Source organism: Pristiophorus japonicus, chromosome 16 (assembly GCF_044704955.1).
Source record: "Pristiophorus japonicus isolate sPriJap1 chromosome 16, sPriJap1.hap1, whole genome shotgun sequence".
NCBI classification, from domain to species: domain Eukaryota; kingdom Metazoa; phylum Chordata; class Chondrichthyes; family Pristiophoridae; genus Pristiophorus; species Pristiophorus japonicus.
The window spans coordinates 8363101-8383068 of NC_091992.1; the positions used below are offsets into that span (position 1 = coordinate 8363101).

The following is a 19968-nucleotide window of genomic DNA, read 5'->3' on the forward strand; positions in this document are numbered from 1 at the left end:
TTATCCCTCAACCAACATCACTAAAAGGAGAGATTATCTGGTCATTATCACACTGCTGTTTGTGGGAGCTTGCTGTGCGCAAATTGGCTGCTGCGATTCCTACATTACAACAGTGACTACACTTCAAAAAGTATTCCATTGGCTGTAAAGCGCTTTGGGACGTCCGGTGGTCGTGAAAGACGCTTATATAAATGCAAGTCTTTCTTTTCTCCCGCGCGCTCCCACTTCTCCCGAGCAGAGGTAATTAATTGGGACATTCGTAGTTTGCAGAGCTCGGGTCATCATCATCATCACAGGCGGTCCCTCGAACGAGGATGACTTGCTTCCACATGAGTTCACAGATGTTTCAATGAAGGACCCGATATTCCAGTCCTGAACTCCCGTTGAAGGGGTGGAAGATGCCTGTGCGTGGATGTTTTTAAACGTGTGGTGACCGTTGCACACCAGCCCCCACACTCATCCCTTAAACGGATGGGATTTTTTTTTTTTTAAATAAAAAGATTATAAAATGCAACCGACCAAACATTTCTTTCTTTTGAAATGTAACTTTTCAGTGGCGTTTTCCCAGGAAACTTTCCCTGACCACAGCCTGCTGATCTGTCTCGAGAATCCGCATCCTGTTCCGTGGTGGACCTTCAACTACTGACCACTCCGTATGATCAGAGGCTACAACTATCTCTCACACACACACACACACACACACACACAATTGTGTAATAGCATGGTCAATGAGCAAATAGTGTCTTGTTCCCATTCCTCCCCCTCTTCCCCTTCCCATAATCAGACACGAGGTGACCAATCGGTTTGCTGAGCCCAGCTACAGTTGTAGTCAGGGACTGCAATTGGCCCCAAGGATAACGGGACAGGGAGGGGAGGGAGACAAACAGGGTTCCTGCTGCTGATCACTGTCTAATGCTGTGATTGGGGAGTAATTAGAATCAAAATGTTTACGGCACAAAAGGAGGCCATTTCGGTCTATCGTGTCTGTGCCACTCGAAAAAAAGTTACCCAGCCTAATCCCACTTTCCAGCTCTAGGTCCATTGCCCTGTAGGTTACAGCACTTCAAGTGCACATCCAAGTACTATTTAAATGTGGTGAGGGTTTCTGCCTCTACCACCCTTTCAAGCAGTGAGCTCCATACCCCCACCACCCTCTGGGTGAAGAAAGTTCGCAAATTCTCTCCAATCCTTCTAAATCCATGCCCCCTGGTTATTTACCTCTCTGCTGAGGGAAATAGGTCCTTCCTACCCACTCCATCCAAGGCCCTTCCTAATTGTATACACCTCAATTAAGCCTCCCCCTCAGCCCCCTCTGTTCCAAAGAAAACAAACCCAGCCTATCCAGAGCTAAAACTCTCCAGTCCTGGCAACATCCTCGGAAATCTTCGTAAATAATTGTCGGGCCTTTATTGATCGGTGAGCTGAATGGCCATCTCCATCCACACCTGTCTTGGGCCCACGATTGTACAGACATTCCATTAGCTGAATCTCATAAATCAATCAGAGACATTCTCGGATTCTGAAATTCGAAGGCCAGTGTCGAAGGCAGCGTGTCGGCATTGTCCTGTGCTCTCCGAGCGACGGCGCATGAGAATTTTGGCCATGCTGCCGAGGCACAGGGACTTTCACAAGTAGACATTTCTCCCCACACTCCCGTCGGTCAACCGCCGGACGGGCTCAGGAATGAAGAATGGTCACTGTAATGTATGCACCTCTGAGCATGCTCACAGGTTTGTTGAGCTGTTGAGTTGTGAGTGGCTCAACCAGTCACGTGACATTCACAGGACTCAATAAAACCCCGGCCAGTTGGGTTCGGGGCGTCCACGACAAGGCAGGTGGGTTGTGAGCCTGGTGGATGAATTGGTAATGTGTAGTGTGATTGTTAAACCTTTTGCTAATAAACCAACTAGTTCTGAATAGCAATGTGTTGCTTGAATTCTTAAGCAAAGAACCCATGAAACAAATATATATCACTTGGGCAAGATTGCTGATTGTATTCGGGTGGTGGGACTCTCGCAGGCTCGGGAAGTGGGGGCAGTTTATCCTGGGGGTGTACAGAGTGTCTCTGTAAATAAAGTGACTTAAGCCTAGGCTCCAGTATTCCATCCTTCGCTACCTGGCTATCCGATTTTTACAGGAGGTAACAGAGCTTTTCGATTGTACCTCAGTGTGAGGAGGAGGAGGAGGAGAACCATGGGGTGGGGGAGGGGGAGAATTTATTTTTCATTTAAAAAGCTACAGAATGATACCACTCTAGCTGGGTTTGAAATGTTAAATAATTTTACTGGTGCGACTTTCCCAGGAGACCGTTTCCGACCGAAACCTGCTGATCTGTATCGAGAATAAGGACGTGCGCTGCTGTGATCGACCTGGAACTGCTGACTGCCCGTGGTCATCAGCGCCCACAGTCACAACTCGCACAGGCCATTGTGCAATTGGACTAGGGAACAAAAAACCCCCACCACACTCAAAATGACTGATTTTCCCCCCACCCCCCGCAACCGCTCAAATGCTGAACCACAGCTGAAGGAGGGGGGTTTGGGGGAGGGATCTACGATCGGCGTCGAGACGTATCTGGGTTAGCGGCAGTCCCCGCTCCCGAGGGTTATCCTGAAACTCCAACTGAAACCGGCGGGCCGTGGGAGCACGGCGAAAAAACGCAGCCCTGAGCACAGACTCTGTATTCAACCTGGGCCTATTAAAATGAATCGGGAGAGTGGGACTGTCAGTGGTGCAAAAACACCGGGGCTGAGAGTGTGAAAATAGGAGGGCAGGTTGCATAGACTAGCCCTCGGGTATAGAAGATTAAGGGGCGATCTAATTCAGGTGTTCAAGATGATTAAAGGAATTGATAGGGGAGATCGAGAAACTATCTCCTCGGGTGGGGGAGTCCAGGACAAGGGGACATCACCTTAAAATTAGAGCTAGTCCGTTCAGTGATGTCAGGAAACACTTCTTCACACACAAAGGGCAGTGGGAATCTGGAACTCTCTCCCCCAAAAAGCTGTTGAGGCTGGGTGGGGGTGGGGGGGGGGGGGTCAGTTGCAAATATCAAAATTGAGACTGATAATATCCTTTGCCTAACAAAAATCTAAGGGTTACGGGACAAATGCAGGTAAATGGAGTCGAGATACGGATCAGCTACGATCTAACTGAATGGCAGTACAGTCTCAAGGGGCTGAATGGCTGCCTCCGGTCACTGTGCAGGAGGTTGGCGATTGATGGGTTTGAAGACCTTCGCCCACCCTCTCGGATGGTGTTTGGAGAAACTGGAAAAGTCCCCAAGAGAAAAAAAAAATCGGCTGGTGCTGAGAGCTCTGCCTGCACAGATCTGTTCAGTGATTGGCTCGCCCCCCCCCACCGTGCCCTTGTCTTCACTTTCCTCTGCCGCTTCTGGCACTGATTCTTGCTGGAGAGCAGTGTCACGGGTGTTGGCCACAGCCCGATAGCTCACCCGTGCAGTTCTCTTTTCGTATGATCCCACGTGTTGGTACGCCAGGAAGAGCCTATGCATTCAGCAGGCAGGAGGAAATCAGGAGGGAACATATAGACTTAAAAAGAAATCCTAAAATCACTATAAGATGACACTCATCTCATCTCTTTCTAATGTTTCATTTTACCCTGTCCTCATTGACGTTGGCTCCTGGTCTTCCCCCAAAGCCTCAAATTTAAAATAGTCAGCCTCGTGTTAATGTCCCTGCATGGGTCCCCTCCCTGGCTGTGTCTTTGTTATGCTGATTGAGGGATAAATATTGGCCAGAACACCGGGGATAACTCCCCTGCTCTTCTTCAAAATAGTGCCATGGGACCTTCTACATCCACCCGAGAGGGCAGACGGGGCCTCGGTTTAACGTCTCATCCGAAAGACGGCACCTGCAACAGTGCAGCACTCCCTCAGCACTGCACTGGGCATGTCAGCCTGGATTCTTTGAGCTCAAGTCCCTGGAGTGGGACTTGAACTCTCAACATTCTGACTCAGAAGCAAGTGTGCTGCCCACTGAGCCAAAGCTGGCACAGGATGGAAGAGGTGCGATTATGCAGGTGGGAAAAGCCATTTGCTCCAACTTGGTTCCTCTGCCCACTGAGGTCCTGATGCCCGCCTCTCCCCTCCCATTGTTTTTGCCTCCATGACTCCATCTACAGGGGGTGGGGTGGGGGGGGGGACGGGGGACTTCACACCCTTCATGCGAGTTTCCTGAAACCATTCCTGAGCAAACCTGCGCGTGATACTGGACCTTGCAGGGTTGCAAAACAGGTTGTTTCACATCTGATAGAATCAGAGAAAATTATGACACAGGAGGCCGCCATTCGGCCCGTCGAGTCCGTGCTGGTCGAAAACGAGCTACTCAGCCTAATCCCACTTTCCAGCACTAGGTCCATAGCCCTGTAAGTTACGGCACTTCAAGGGCATATCTAAAAGTGGAAGCAAGTCTTCCTCGATTCCGAGGGACTGCCTATGATGATGATGATGGCATATCCAAGTACCTTTTAAATGCGATGAGTGTTTCTGCCTCTACCACCCTTTCAGGCAGTGAGTTCCAGATCCCCACCACCCTCTGGGTGAAAAATGTTCTCCTCAATCCCCTCTAATCCTTCGACCACTTACCGTAAATCTCTGCTCCCTGGTCATTTGACCCCTCTGCTAAGGGAAATAGGTCCGTCCTATCCACTCTGCCCTAGGTTATGCAGCCCGTCCAATAATCAGTTACACTGAAGTCAGTGGTTCTGAATATAGACTCCATCCCTCTCCCTAGCATCTCTCGGAGGCTAAGCCAGGCGGTTCGCAACCTTGGTGTCACATTTGACCCTGAAATGAACCACATATCCGCAGCATAACTAAGACCACCTATTTCCACCTCCGTAACATCCCCCTTGCCTCAGCTCACCCGCTGCCAAAACCCTTATCCATGCCTTTGTTACCTCTAGACTTGACTATTCCAACTCACTCCTGGCTGGCCTCCCACATTCTACACTACGGAAACTTGAAGTGATCCAAAACTCAGCAGCCCGTGTCCTAACTTGCACCAAGTCCTGCTCACCCATCACCCCTGTGCTCGCTGACCTACATTGGCTCCCAGTTAAACAATGACTCCATTTCAAAATTCTCATCGTTGTTTTCAAATCCCTCCACAGCCTCGCCCCTCCCCATCTCTAATCTCCTCCAGCTCCACAACCCCCCCCTGCCGTGATCTCTCTGCTCCTCTAATTCTACCCTCGAGTAGCCCTGATTTTCAACATTCGACCATCGGTGGCCGTGCCTTCTGTGGCCTGGGCCCCAAGCTCTGGAATTCTCTCCATAACCCTCTCTGCCTCGCCAGCATTCTTTACTCCTTTAAGGCGCTCCTTAAAACCTACCTCTTTGACCAAGCTTTTAGTCACCTGCGTTAATATTTCCTTGTGGCCTGGTGCCAAATTTTATGATGCTCACGTGAAGTACCTTGGGACGATTTACTACATTAAAAGGTGCTAACAGAAGGCTGAATTTCTCCAGTCTTTTCTGATAACTCGGACCCCTGACAATGGGTACGGGCTTGTGGCTTACTCTGCACTGCCTCCAGCACTTAAATGTTTCTCTCGTTTCTTGGCCACTAGAACTGGCTGCAATATTGCAAGGTGCGACCTTTTGGTCTCCTAATCAGAGGAAGGACGTTCTTGCTATTGAGGGAGTGCAGCGAAGGTTCACCAGACTGATTCCAGGGATGGCTGGACTGTCATATGAGGATAGACTGGATCAACTGGGCCTCTATTCACTGAAGTTTAGAAGGATGAGAGGGGATCTCATAGAAACGTATAAAATTCTGACGGGACGGGACAGGTTAGATGCGGGTAGAATGTTCCCGATGTTGGGGAAGTCCAGAACCAGGGGACACAGTCTTAGGATAAGGGGTAGGCCTTTTAGGACTGAGATGAGGAGAAACTTCTTCACTCAGAATTGTTAACCTGTGGAGTTCCCTGCTGCAGAGAGTTGTTGATGCCAGTTCATTGGATATATTCAAGGGGGAGTTAGATATGGCCCTTATGGCTAAGGGGATCAAGGGGTATGGAGAGAAAGCAGGAAAGGGGTACTGAAGGAATGAGCAGCCATGATCTTATTGAATAGTGGTGCAGGCTCGAAGGGCCGAATGGCCTACTCCTGCACTTATTTTCTATGTTTTTATGACTAGAGCACGATACGCCGCAGTTGTATTCCACTCTTCTGGCTATGTCCTACCCCACAGTACCTAGGCTGACACTCCAGTGCAGTGCTGAGGGAGCGCTGCACTATCGGAGGTGCCGTCTTTCAGTTGAGACGTTAAACCGAGGTCCCGTCTGCTCTCTTAGGTGAATGTAAAAGATCCCACTATTTCGAAGAAGAGCAGGGGAGTTATCCCCGGTGTCCTGGCCAATATTTATTCCTCAATCAACATAATAAAAATAGGTCATATGGTCATGATCACATGGCTGTGTGTGGGAGCTTGCTGTGCACAAACTGGCTGCCGTGTTTCCCACATTACACCAGTGACTACACTCCAAAAGTGCTTCATTGGCTGTAAAGCGCTTTGAGACATCCAGTGGTCGTGAAAGGCGCGATATAAATGCAAGTCTTTCTTTAGTGTATGACATAGTCTCGGTAGTGACTGTCCTATTGCATGCCATGTTCCCACTGCTGCTCATTTGCGGTAAATTCTGACTAAAGCGTTTTAAGAAGTACGCTTCAGTTTGAGGTCCTTATTGCATTCGAAACTTGGACTGCTGAATAAAGGACAGCTCCATCTTCCATCTGCTGTTCAGTCCAATCGGTTCCCCTGCCTCACTCACACCACTCGCTAGTTTAAGGGAGCAGATGGCTAGCTGCTGGGCCTCTGCCAAAATCCCCCCACAAACAGCAGCTGAGGGGGTGAGTCAGCCTGGATTAACTTGCTTTCCGATTTATTTTTTTCTGCTGGGACGGCGGCCCCTGCCGAAATCAGGTAATTGGTTTCCCCCCGCCCCACACCGCCAGTATGTCTTTCTGCCAAGCTGCTTGATTGGCTCGTGTCCAGCAACAACAACTTTCATTTATATAGTGCCCGCAAGGCAGTAAAATGTCCCAAGGCGCTTCACAGGTGTGTTAGCAAACAAAATTTCACACCAACCAACATCAGGAGAAGTTAGTGCAGGTGACCAAAAGCTTGGTCAGAGAGGTGGGTTTTAAGGAGCGTCTTAAAAAGGAGAAAAGAGAGGTGGAGAGATTTAGGGCGGGAATTCCAGAGCTTGGTAGCTGAAGGCACGGCCGCCAATGGTGGAGCGATTATAATCAGGGATGCTCAAGAGGGCAGAATTAAAGGAGCGCCGACATCTCGGGGGGGGGGTTGTGGGGCTGGAGGAGATTACAGAGATAGGGAGGGGGTGAGGCCATGGAGGGGATTTGAAAATAAGGATGAGAATGTTGAAATTGAGGCGTTGCTTAACAGGGAGCCAATGTAGATCAGCGAGCACAGGGGGTGATGGGTGAGCGGGACTTGGTGCGAGTTAGGACACGGGCAGCCGAGTCATTCATGCGACACAACTGATAACACTTCATGTTAACTGCTTTCATGTAATCATTTATAAACAATATACCCATGCTTGTGTTATTTGTGACGAGCTCGGCCTTCTGACTATTCATTTATTCACAAGGTTTATCAGAGCCTGTTAACTACTTGTTGCGGGCGGGGTGTGTATGTTGTGATATGCGAGTTGGCACAATTGTGTGGGACAGGCTGGATGGATGAGATGGTCTTTACCTGTCCGTCATTGTCTGTATGATAGAATCTGGGACACTAAGGGAACTGTTGTGTATCTGTAAAGCATGCACCCCCATGTTCCGCCACCAGGGAGCTCATCCCCTGAAGTTCCAAGGGATCCCAGCATCCCTTGGGAGCACTGTATATAAGCCGGCCCCTAAGGTCTGTTCCTCACTCTGGAGTGTCTTATTAAAGACTGAGGTCACTGTTACTTTAACCTCCCTGTGTGCAGTCTCATCTGTGTTAGGAACACAATAGGAACCAAGTGATAAGGGGACAGGGTGGGAAAGTGGAGCTGCTGTCGGTCCGTCAGGATCAATGTTCCCGTTAAGCCGCATGACTGCCCCGCTATCTGGAGGTCCCCTGCAGCCGGCTCACTGGATTTTGAATGGAAAAAACGCGCATTATTGGAAATGTGAATGGCGGCCCTCAAAAAATTAAAGGAAACATTGGCGATGATCTTATTGAATGGCGGAGCAGGGTCACGGGATCTCTAGCCTACTCCTGTTCCTGTTGCTTTTCTTAAACCCTGTCTGCTTTTGCCCCCTTGTTGCTAACTCAGGTAACTCGGGGCCAGTTGTAGCACCCGACTGTTCTCTGACCAAGATCAGCACGTTGTTGGGTATGAGTCATTTGGTGACTGATCGGGACCGTTGCATTTCCCCTTGCTGTGGTGTAATTTTTACAACGTTTGATGGCTGTGATTGTAGGTGCTGGTCACAAGCATCAGTCAGCTGTTCAAGGTCTGCCACATCAGTGAGTCCTTGATCACTTCACACATCAGCAGAATGTGGTCTGGGGCGAGTCTCCAGGGATAAGTCCACAAATAAAACCATATCTTGCATTTAGAAACGCCTTAAACGTAGAACGAAAGGTCCCACAAGGGGAGGTTTACAGGGGGTAGAAAGGATGCCAAACCAAAGGAGGGGGTGACCAAAGATGGGGTCAAAGACATGGATTTTGAAGGAGGGGCAGCTGTGGCTCAGTGGGTAGCACACTTGCCCCTGAGTCAGAAGGGCGTGGGTTCAAGTCCCACTCCAGCACATAAATCTCGGCTGACACTCCAGTGCAGTGCTGAGGGAGCGCTGCACTGTCGGAGATGCCGTCTTTCGGATAAGCCGTTAAACCCGAGGCCCCGTCTGCTCTCTCAAATGGACATAAAAGATCCCATGCCACTATTTTGAAGAAGAGCAGGGGCATTCTCCTCGGTATACTAGTCAATATTTATCCCTCAATCAACATCACTAAAACAGATTATCTGGTCATTATCACATGGCTATTTGTGGGAGCTTGCTGTGCGCAAATTGGCTGCCGCGTTTCCTACATTACAGCAGTGACTACACCCCAAAAATACTCCATTGGCTGTAAAGTGCTTTGAGACGTCTGGTGGTCATGAAAGGTGCTATATAAATGCAAGTCTTTTCTTTTTTGCCATATGCATGGGATCATACACGTGTGGGGGCAAAAGGCGTTCAAATATTTCCCACCTTGTAAGTCAATAAATATGACTCACCACAATCTTCCCACCTTTACAACTGCTGAACTGCCAGATTGGCAGCTGTGTCATTGTACAATGGGACCAGATACGCATTCCAGGATCATAATTCTTTCCCTTCCTACCACCTTCCAACTGATGGTCTCAGCTAGATATCACACACACACGTCACTGACTGCATGTTATTTGGCTGGGTTACTGATTCGGTGATTTGCAATCCTATACTGCACCTCACGGCCAAGTCCAGCAGGAAGATCAGAATCGTGCAACTCAGCCTCCAAGATACGAATGATTGTACCGAGAAGATTATGCAGCAAGAGCACACCGTGCAGATAACTGCGTCCCAGGTTTATTGTCTGGCTGCAACTGTTTAGGAGATTACAATATGGCTTTGTGAGGGGAGTTGGCCTCATGAAAATTAAGAAACTGGCTCCCGTCTCAGAATCAGAGCGGTTGCAGCACAGGAGGCTATTCGGCCCATCGAGCCCGTGCCGGCTCTCTACAAGAACACTGCAGCTCATCCCACTCCCCCGACCTTTCCCTGTAGCCCTGCAAATATTTTCCTTCAGGTACTTATCCAACTCCCTTTTGAAAGCCGTGATAGGATGCTGGAGGCAGATTCATTCAGGCTGTGCATTCCAGATCCTAACCACTCGCTGCGTAAAAAAGTTTTTTCTCGAGTCGCCTGTGGTTCTTCTGCCAATCACCTTAAATACCTCACAGGCTGGTGGAATTGGCGGACACGTGGCAGATGAAATTTAACGCAGAAAAGTGCAAAGTGAAACATTTTGGTAGGAAGAATGAGAAGGCGCAATATAAACTAAAGCGCTCAATTCTAAAGGGGATACATGACCAGAGACATGGGGGTATATGTGCACAAATTGTTGAAGTTGGCAGTGCAGGCTGAAACAGCACCTTGGGCTTCATAAACAGATGTATGGAGTACAAAGCAAGTAAGTTATGATGAACCTGCATAAAACACTGGCTCGGCTTCAACTGGAGTATTGTGTCCAATTCTGGGCACCGCACTTTAGGAAGGATGTGAAGGCCTTAGAGAGGGCGCAGAAAAGATTTTAAAGAATGGTTCCAAGGATGAGGGACTTCAGTTACACGGATAGACGGGTGAAGCTGGGGTTGTTCTCCTTGGAGCAGCGAAGGTTGTGAGGAGATTTGATAGAGGTGTTTAAAATCATATTGTGGGGGCGGGGGGGGGGGGTGGGGGGAAGGGATTTGCGATATATTCACAGAGCACAGCACACACAGCTTCCTAACATGGCAGGCAGCTCTCTCGGAAGTCTCCGGAAATCTGCCCAGTTCTGTTTATTATTAACCCTGCACTTGCAGTACACAATACGTCCACATCCACAGTGTGGAGCTACAAACATTACAAGCTTACAGACATTACAGGGTTCTAGGCAGAGTAGAGAGAGAGAAATTGTTCCCATTGGGAACCAGAGGACACAGGTTTAAGGTGATTGGCAGAAGAACCAAAGGCGACATGAGGAAAAACTTTTTTTTTTTATATAAACGCAGCGAGTGGTTAGGATCTGGAATGCACTGTCTGAAAGGGTGTGGAGGCAGACTCAATCGTGACTTTCAAAAGGGAATTGCAAAAGTACCTGAAGGAAAAAACTTTGCAGGGCTACGGGGAAAGGGCGGGGGGAGTGGGACTGGCTGAGGTGCTCTTGCAGAGAGCCGGCACGGGCTCGACGGGCCGAATGCCGATTTACTATACTGTAACCATTCTATGATTCTATTTTATGAATCTGTGAGTATGGCTAGCAATTAGCTGATTTATACCAATTGGAAAGCTCCCAGGTTGTTCCCAGGTCTGTGCTGAGATAGCTGCTCACAGTTGGGTTGCAAAGCTTGGGTTGGGTTAGTATTGGAGGGATGGGACCCTGCAGGGGAGATCAGCCCAGCCTTTCAGCTACCCCTGCTGGAAGTGATGATGCAATCAGGCTCATGTATGTCCATTCATCCTCCTCCCACTATCAAACAGCCTTTCAATCCCCGCGTTTGAATAATGGATGTCAGCGGAGATACACAATGTTACGACAGGTTACACTCCAGTCCTCAACTACCATTTAGGGCCATTCAATGGGCTTAGCTGCAATCCATGCCTTACTGTATGGGAGAAGTGAAGTCGGAATCTATATTCTACTAATCCACAGCACAGTGCTGGCCCTCCAATGAGCTGTACCACCTTCGACAAATACTCTTACAGCCAACGTGAATGATCTCTGGCTGTGGGATGGGACCCTGAGGATGAAAGAGTAGAGGCGATTTGTCTGAAAATTGATCAAGTTGTGCAACCCTCGTGAAAACAATGACCAGGTATCGTCCAATCGCCACCATGCTTTGGTGATGGACGGTCATCAAGAAGGCAAACGTAAATCTGTGTCTCAATTGACATTTGCATTCTGGCACCTGAGAGGATTTCTGGACAGGGTACCCCATTCAGCATACAAGATAGACAGACTTGCATTTATATAGCACCTTTCATGACCACCAGACATCTCAAAGTGCTTTACAGCCAATGAAGTACTTTTGGAGTGTAGTCACTGTTGTAATGTAGGAAACTCGGCAGCCAATTTTCCCACAGCAAGCTCCCACAAACAGCAATGTGATAATGACCAGATAATCCGTTTTTTTCGTTTATGTTGATCAAGGGATAAATATTGACCAGGATACCGCAGATAACTTCCCTGCTCCTCTTCAAAATAGCGCCACGGGATCTTTTACATCCACTTGAGAGAGTAGACGGGGCCTCGGTTTAACGTCTCATTCTAAACTCCCTCAGCACTGCACTGTCAGCATAGATATTTTTGTGCTCAAGTCCCTGGAGTGGGACTTGAACCCACGACCTTCTGACTCAAAAGGCGAGTGTGCTGCCCATGGAGCCACAGCTGGCACATCTTTGATCCCCGAACTAAGTTTCCGCTCTCGCATCATCTCCATCACAGAGACCATCACCTTCCACCTCCATAACATTACCCGCCTCAGCCCATCAGTTGCTGAAACCCTCATCCCCAAGCTCAACTATTCCAACGCTTTCCTGCCTGGCCTCCCATCCTCCACAAACGTCAGCTCGTGGGAAACTCAGCTGCCCTATCCCACACCAAGTCCCACTCACTCCTATTCCCTGCCCTTCCTGATCTGTGTTGGCTCTGTTCCCCAGTAACCCCAATTTAAAAGGATTCCTTCACGGCCTCGCTCCTTGCTATCTCTGGAATCTCATCCAGGCTTTCAACTCTGTTCCTCCAACTTGGTCTTCCTATCCCTTTGATCCACCATTGGTAATCATGTCCAGTGGCTTGGGTCCCAAACTCTGGGATTCCATGTCTAGACCCCACCACCTTCCAAATCTCTAACAACAATTTGCATTCATATAGCGCCTTTAACGTAGTAAAACGTTCCAAGGTGCTTTAAGATCCTTTAAAATCTTCTTTAAAACCCACCTCTTTGACCAAGCTTTTAATCACCCTTCATAACATTTGCTTCTGTGACTCTCAGCGTCCATTATCCCCCAGTCACGTCTCTGCAATGTGCTGTTACTGACTCCCTGTCTGCACAGACACTGGGAGCCCTCAGTGCCTTGCCCAATACGAGTTGACAGTAAGTACAGCCAGAGCGGCAACGCACGGGACATCACAGCCAAGGCTCATCCTTTACCGACGTATACATTTTCAATTGCGGGGGGTTAGGAGGGGGGGTTACTGATGGTCCTTTCAGGCCAATTCCCCCCCACCAGCCTAGTCCACGGACATGGAGGCTAACTGAGGCACCACAACAGCCAGCCCAGGTCAGATCAGCAAACAGAGCACAAACAAAGGATCATACCTGGGATAGTCGGAGCCTGTACAGCTCAGTTGCCTGAACCCATGTGAAGTTTCATAGAATGGTACAGCACAGAAGGAGGCCAATCGACTCATCAAGTCTGCGCTGGCTCCTTCAAAGAGCAATCCAGTCAATCCCACTCCCCTGCTCTTTCCCCATTCATAGAAACATAGAAAATAGGAGTAGGCCATTCGGCCCTTTGAGCCTGCACCACCATTCAATATGATCATGGCTGATCATGCAACTACAATTCTTTCTCCAAGTATTTATCCAATTACCTTTTGAAGGCTACTGTTCAATCTGTATCCACCACCCTATCAGGCCGTGCATTCCAAATCCTAACCACTTGCTGTGTAAAATGTTTTTTCTTCAGGTCATCTCTGGTTCTTTTGCCAATCACCTTAAATCTGTGCCCGCTGGTTATCGACCCTTCAGCCATTGGAAACAGTTTCTCTTTATTTACTCTATTTAAACCCTTCATGATTTTAAACTTCTCTATCAAATCTCCTCTTGGCCTTCCCTGCTCCAAGGAGAACAACTCCAGCTTCTCCAATCCATCCACGTAACTGTATTACCTCATCCCTGGAACCATTCTAGTCAATCTCTTCTGCACCCTCCCCAAAGCCTTCACATCCTTCATAAAGTGCGGTGCCCAGATTGGGACACAATTCTCCAGCTCGGGCACAACTAGCATTTTATATAGGTTTAGCACAGCCTCTATTAATAAAACCCCGGATCCCATGTGCTTTATTAACCTATCCTATCACTTTCAAAGATTTGTACACAAAGAATGTAAAGTGTGGCGTTAGTTTAGCTGGATATCTGATTTGTTTCTGCCTTGGCAAGTCTTACCTCTGATGACTCAGCTTCCTGGAATGATATCTGGGTGCAGAGTGTGCCGTGGTCTGGAGAGGTTGCATGTTTATTTTACCCCCTTCTTCTGTTCTCGTGGCCAGTCAGCGCGGCGTCAGCCGCTGCCCTGTGTGCGGTGGCCGGACAGGGATTGAGAAACAAATGGGATTAAATCCATATTTCAGGAATAAGGAAGGAATCATTTCGAAACCCTGGCCGTGGGAGCGGAGGGAGGGAGTCATCAGGGAGCCGGGGTGGGAGCTGAGTGAGGGCCTCCCCATTGCCCCCGGGAGCTGAGTGAGGGCCTCCCCGTTGCCCCCAGGAGCTTAGTGAGGGCCTCCCCTTTGCCCCCAGGAGCTTAGTGAGGGCCTCCCCTTTGCCCCCAGAAGCTGAGTGAGGGGCTCCTCGTTACCCCCGGGAAAGAGAGGCAGTGTCGGTGTTGCTCGGGGGGATTGGGGGGCACGGGACTGCAGTGCATTTGGACACGGCTTTCACCATCAGTTGGCACTCAGACTAAAATTCAGATGTTGACTCATCTTCCATGCATTTAAGTCCTTTTTTAAAAAAAAAATGGAGATAATTTATCAGCTGCACCGAGCGACAGCCCAGCAGTCACACCGTATGGGTTTAGGACCAACAATTTTGCTTGTAAATGACTGAATAAATCCCATTCCCATCGGAGAGAAAGCAGAAAAGGGATACTGAGGTGAATGATCAGCCATGATCTTACTGAATGGTGGTGCAGGCTCGAAGGGCCGAATGGCCTACTCCTGCACCTATTTTCTATGTTTCTATGTTAAGAATCCCCGCAAAGTTCCTTTTGTTACAATCACAGAAATGGTGCTCATGTGGGACAGAGAGAGGGGGGGAGAGCAGAGAGGGAGGGGGTGGGGGTCAGAGAGAGGGGGGGAGGCAGAGCGAGAGAGAGATTGATTTATCTGTGTACACACACACACCACATCCGCCGCTCACTTACCTCCGCGGTGCGAGATATGCCGGCACTTGAAGCTCTGCTTCTTCTTGCGGTGCAGCAGGTTCGGGCACTTGAAGAGCAAAGCCGAGGTGAGCGCATAGCCGCCCAGCGTGGAGAGAATGTAAAGCGCGGCTGACATTTCTTTCCCCCCGTTTGCCGGCGGCCTCTCCCCGCACTCACTCTCTCCCCCTTTGGGTGCTGCAGGCAGCCCGGGCTGTGAATGGACAGGCAGCTCTCCCTTGCCCCTCACCCCCGCCGCCGCTCACCACAGCACCGGGAGCCGCTCCTGCGCACGGCCGCCTGCCGCGCTGCCATTGGCCGGCTGCTGGCTACAAGCCGCGGATTGTTGCGCGGCCAGCCAATGGCAGCGCCGCCTGCCCCGGCCAGACCCCGCCTCCTCGGTGTTGCAACAAAATAAAGGACAATCTGCGCGTGCGCCACAACCTGTCACAAAGAGACAGGATCCATTTAAAAGCTGCGGTGCTTATTATTAGACGCCTTGGCTGGCTGCGGGGTTTATTAGGAGCTGAAGGAAAAAACCTTTGCACAAAATATTTCATGCAAAACCGAGAGAGTGTGTGCTGCTCTGCTCTCAGCGAGCGCTGCAGTGGGGTTTCCAAATTTACTGTTGACAAGAGCAAAGAAGTTGAGATTAGATTACCTCACACAGATAGACAGAACCCTATACCATTTAGACAAGATCAAAAACGCTAGTTACATATGGCATTGGAAATACTCCAGCAGTCTCTGTGGAAAGAGAGAGAGAGAGAGGGGTAACGTTTCAGGTCCGTGACCTTTGGTCACAACTGGAAAAAGTTAAAGATGTAACACATCTTAATTGCCGCTGCAGAGAGAGGAAAGAACAAAAGGTCTGTGATACGACGGAAGGCAGGAGTGATTAAACGACAACGTGTATTTATATAGCGCCTTTAATGTAGTGAAACGTCCCAAGGTGCTTCACGGGAGCATTACAAGATAACATTTCTTACACCGAGCAGCATAAGTAGAAATTAGGGCAGGTGACCAAAAGCTTGGTCAAAGAGGTAGGTTTTAAGGAACGTCTTGAAGGAGGAAAGAGAGGCAGAGGAGTTTGGGCAGTGAGTTACAGAAATCTGAAATAAAAACAGAAAATGCTGAAAATACTCAGCAGGTCAGGCAGACAGAAGACACCGCCACCAATGGTTGAGCGATTATAATCAGGGACGCTCAAGAGGGCAGAATTCGATAGGATAGTACAATGGTATGCTAGTACAAAGCAAGAGATGGTAATGGGATAAGTAAATAAACAAAAGGTGAGTCCAGATAGGGTGTAAATGGGAATGGCAGAATCAACAGCTGCCATATGAAAAAATAGGGGTAGAGGTTATGGTCTGAAATTGTTGAACTCTTGAGTCCAGAAGGCTGTAAAATGCCAAATCGAAAGATGAGGTGCTGTTCCCCGGGCTTGCATTGAGCTTCATTGGAACTGTACAAGCGGCTGAGGACGGAGAGGTCAGAGTTGGAGTGGAATGGACAATTAAAGTGACAGGCGACCGGAAGCTCGGGGTCAGGCTTACGAACTGAACAGAGGTGCTCCGCAAGGCGGTCACCCAATCTGCATTTGGTCTCCCCAATGTAGAGACCACCGCAGCATGAGCGACGAATACAGTACACTAAATTGCAAGAAATACAAGTAAATCGCTGTTTGACAGATGCTGCCTGACCTGCGTATTTTCAGCATTTTCTGTTTTTATTTCAGATTTCTAGCATCCCATCCGCAGTATTTTCCTTTTGTACGTATGATATTGTTGGACACATGCATTGTTTAACGGAAAAGTGTATCCTGAAATCTGAGCAACAGAAATAAAATGCAGGCACAGAATCATTTTCCATGAAACTAGATATTAAACAGGTCCCTCAGCATCTGATTCTAGGCAAAGTGCTAAGCCAGTCTTTTTTTCGTTCAGATTTTGACACAATTTCCATCCATTCCAGTAATTTTGGGAGTTTTAGTTCAGATATGCAACACTTGCACTTTTTTTGGTTTGACATTCTGATTCTGTGCAGTTATATTTATAATGAATAAAATTAGACTATAATTTTACTTTAAGCAACAAATCTATCTGAAAGTCTTGCATCTAGTGCACGTTTGGCACACTTCAGACATTACAAATGCAAACAATCTAAAGGACGGAACTATGCTTCCTCTGACCCCGAGCCAAAACATGACAAACACTTTCCAATATGCTAATTTCCTTCTGCAAACATCAATTAAATTATATTTGATCCCAAGCTTTGGTTTACTTACAGCAAATACACCCCTGTGGCTTAAACGTTCAGACCTTAAAAGTTCAGGCCACTTGTAACATCATCATCATCATCGGCGGTCCCTTGAACGAGGATGACTTGCTTCCACACCAAAAGGGACGAGTTCGCAGATGTTTTAATGAAGGACCCGATATTCCAGTCCTGAACTCCAGGGGTGGAAGATGCCTGTGCGTTTTTTATTTAAACGTGTAGTGACCGTTACACATCAGCCATCACACAGGTTTGACAGAGCTAGGCCTTTATCCAGTGGCAAGGATTAACCAGGACTGGAGACCTGCCACTTTTAACATAGCTCCACATTTACAGCAATGTATATTGCAGTGTAACACTCTTGTCATTACAAAATGGCTTTTCCTCCAACTTACTGTGAGCAATTCCAAAAGAGATTCACATGAACGACAATTATTTTGGATACATAAACAGGGCACGGATCCCCCCCCACCCTCCAAAAAAAATCTCAACTTTCTTTCCCTGTGAATCACTGACACACACACACACACAGTGTCCACTTGCAGTATAAACACTATGGTTATGCATGAAATAAATATTCTGAGCTGTATATGCAAAATCTCCTTGTGCCATGACATATTGATGACACCACAAGCCACTTGGCATCCAGTGACTACACCATTAAACTCTCTCTTTTCCGATGCCAACAGACCCAGTGTATTTCCAGCACTTTTCTGTTTTTATTATGAGTCAGCAGTGTTTAATACTCTGGTGAGAGTCACATGATGACTTGTTCATGTGTAAGTTACAATGCTCCAATAGGAATGGGAGCCAATCGGCTCCAGGCAACCTTTGCTGTCTCCAGTCAGTTTCCAGGTGCAATGACCTGGCGGTCACCAAGCTGGTAACCTGAGATGCAACTGTAACAAAATGTCTCCATCACAGCTTGAGGGAAACAAAAAACAGTGGCTTCTGCTTGGCCACGGACAAACAATACTGGCACTGACATGCAGGGAAGTCACCACCCACCCGCTCACCTTCAGGTGGTACAGGGAGAGTAAAGGATTGTGGAGGCAGCTCTCACAATTAAAAAAAATCATGCTGACAACTTATATTTATCCAACGCCTTTAACGCAGTAGCAGACTGTCGAACTCATTTGGCAGAACGTCTCATCGCCAGAGTTTTCACACAAGCACCAAGATGTAGCTTGTTTGGCGGTGAGGAGGGCCCTACCCGTCAGAGCGTTCATGCACAGCCGGCGTCTCAGCAGCACGGCACGGTGCCCCCGAGTTGGCTGCGGGGCGGACGAGACTGTCACCCACCTTCTTCAAGATTGCGCCTTTGCAAGGCAGGTCTGGAAAGAGATGCAGTGGTTGCTGTCGAGGTTCATCCCGAGCAGCTCCGTAACACAGGAATCTGTGCTCTACGGGCTGTTCCCAGGGACACACACCGAGACTGACATCACCTGCTGCTGGAGGGCCATCAACTCGGTGAAAGACGCTCTTTGGTCTTGCTGAAACTTGCTGGTCTTCCAGAGCAAGGAGATGTCCACGTCTGCGTGTTGCAGACTGGCGCAATCCAAGATCCAGGAGTACGTGCTGAGGGACGCACTTAAAATTGGCGCAGTCGCCGCAAAGGCACGGTGGGGAAGAGCCACAGTTTAAAGCCCTTCCGCCAAGGTAAACCCAGGGGATGGAATCAGTATAAAACTCCCCTCGGGCTGCAATGGTAAACCTTTTGTATACATAGAGCACCATGATCTGCTAACACCTATGTAGTGCCATGTATAATGCAAGTTCTGTTGCATAATGCTTGTTGGAAACAAATGTAACTATACCCTCACTGTGTACCGTACGGTGACACATGTAATGTAACTTGATGAACGTACCACAATGTATCCTGGATTGTATGAATCGTACCTTGAAATGTAAAGAAATGTATTGAACGGAACTGCGGTCAGCATCCAAATATAATGTATGGGATTGCTGACCGCATCCAAATGTACTGAACTGCTTTCGAATGTATTGTGCAAATTTTTATATGAATAAAGTATATTTTTAAATTTTTAAAAAGCGCCTTTAACGCAGCAAAACGTCCCAAGGCGCATCACAGGAGTGCAATCAGACAGGAAAATCGACTCCGAGTCAAAAGGAGATATTAGGACAGGTGACCAAAAGCTTGGTCAAAGAGGTCGGTTTTAAGGAGCATTGCAAGAGATGAGAGAGGTAGAGTGGCGGAGAGGTTTAGGGAGGGAATTCCAGAGCTTGGGGTTCAGACGGCTGAGGGTGGTGGGGCAAAGGAAGCCAGCGATGCACAAGAGGCCAGAATAGAGGAATGCAGAGTTCTCGGTGGGTTGTGGGGCTGGAGGAGGTCAGAGATAGGGAGGGGTGAGGCCATTGAGGGATTTGAAAACAAGGATGGGAATTTTAAAAACTGACCGGAGCTAAGCTAATGTAGATCACCGAGTACGGACCGGGGGGGCGGGGGACTTGGGTAGCAGAGTTTTGGATGAGCTGAAGTTTAGAGAGGTTGGAAGATGGGAGGCCAACCAGGAGGCCATTGGAAAGTCTGTAAGTAACAAAAGCATGGATGAGGGTTTCAGCAGCAGATGGGATGAGACAAGGGCGGAGACGGGCGATATTACGGTCATGGAAGTAGGCAATCCTCCTATTTATAAACTGTTTTTAACTACTTATAAACTAGTTCCGACGAAAGGTCATCGACCTGAAACTTTAACTCTGTTTCTCTCTTCTCAGATGCTGCCTGACCTGCTGAGTACCTCCAGCATTTTGTTTTTATTTCAGAT

General features: G+C 48.4%; 1 protein-coding gene across 2 annotated transcripts in view; it reads right to left on the minus strand.

The window, feature by feature from the left end:
* gdpd1 (glycerophosphodiester phosphodiesterase domain containing 1) overlaps nucleotides 1-15132 on the minus strand; it is a 56002-nt gene extending 40870 nt beyond the window's left edge. The window contains exon 1 of one of the 2 annotated variants that reach the window (XM_070856953.1): nucleotides 14909-15132. In XM_070856953.1, the coding sequence (XP_070713054.1) occupies nucleotides 14909-15044 (136 nt within the window). In that variant the 5' untranslated portion in view covers nucleotides 15045-15132. Of the gene's footprint in view, nucleotides 1-13932; nucleotides 14008-14908 lie in introns of those variants that run through there. The other variant, XM_070856954.1, reaches the window with a different exon arrangement.
* Between the last annotated feature and the right edge of the window lie 4836 nt (nucleotides 15133-19968).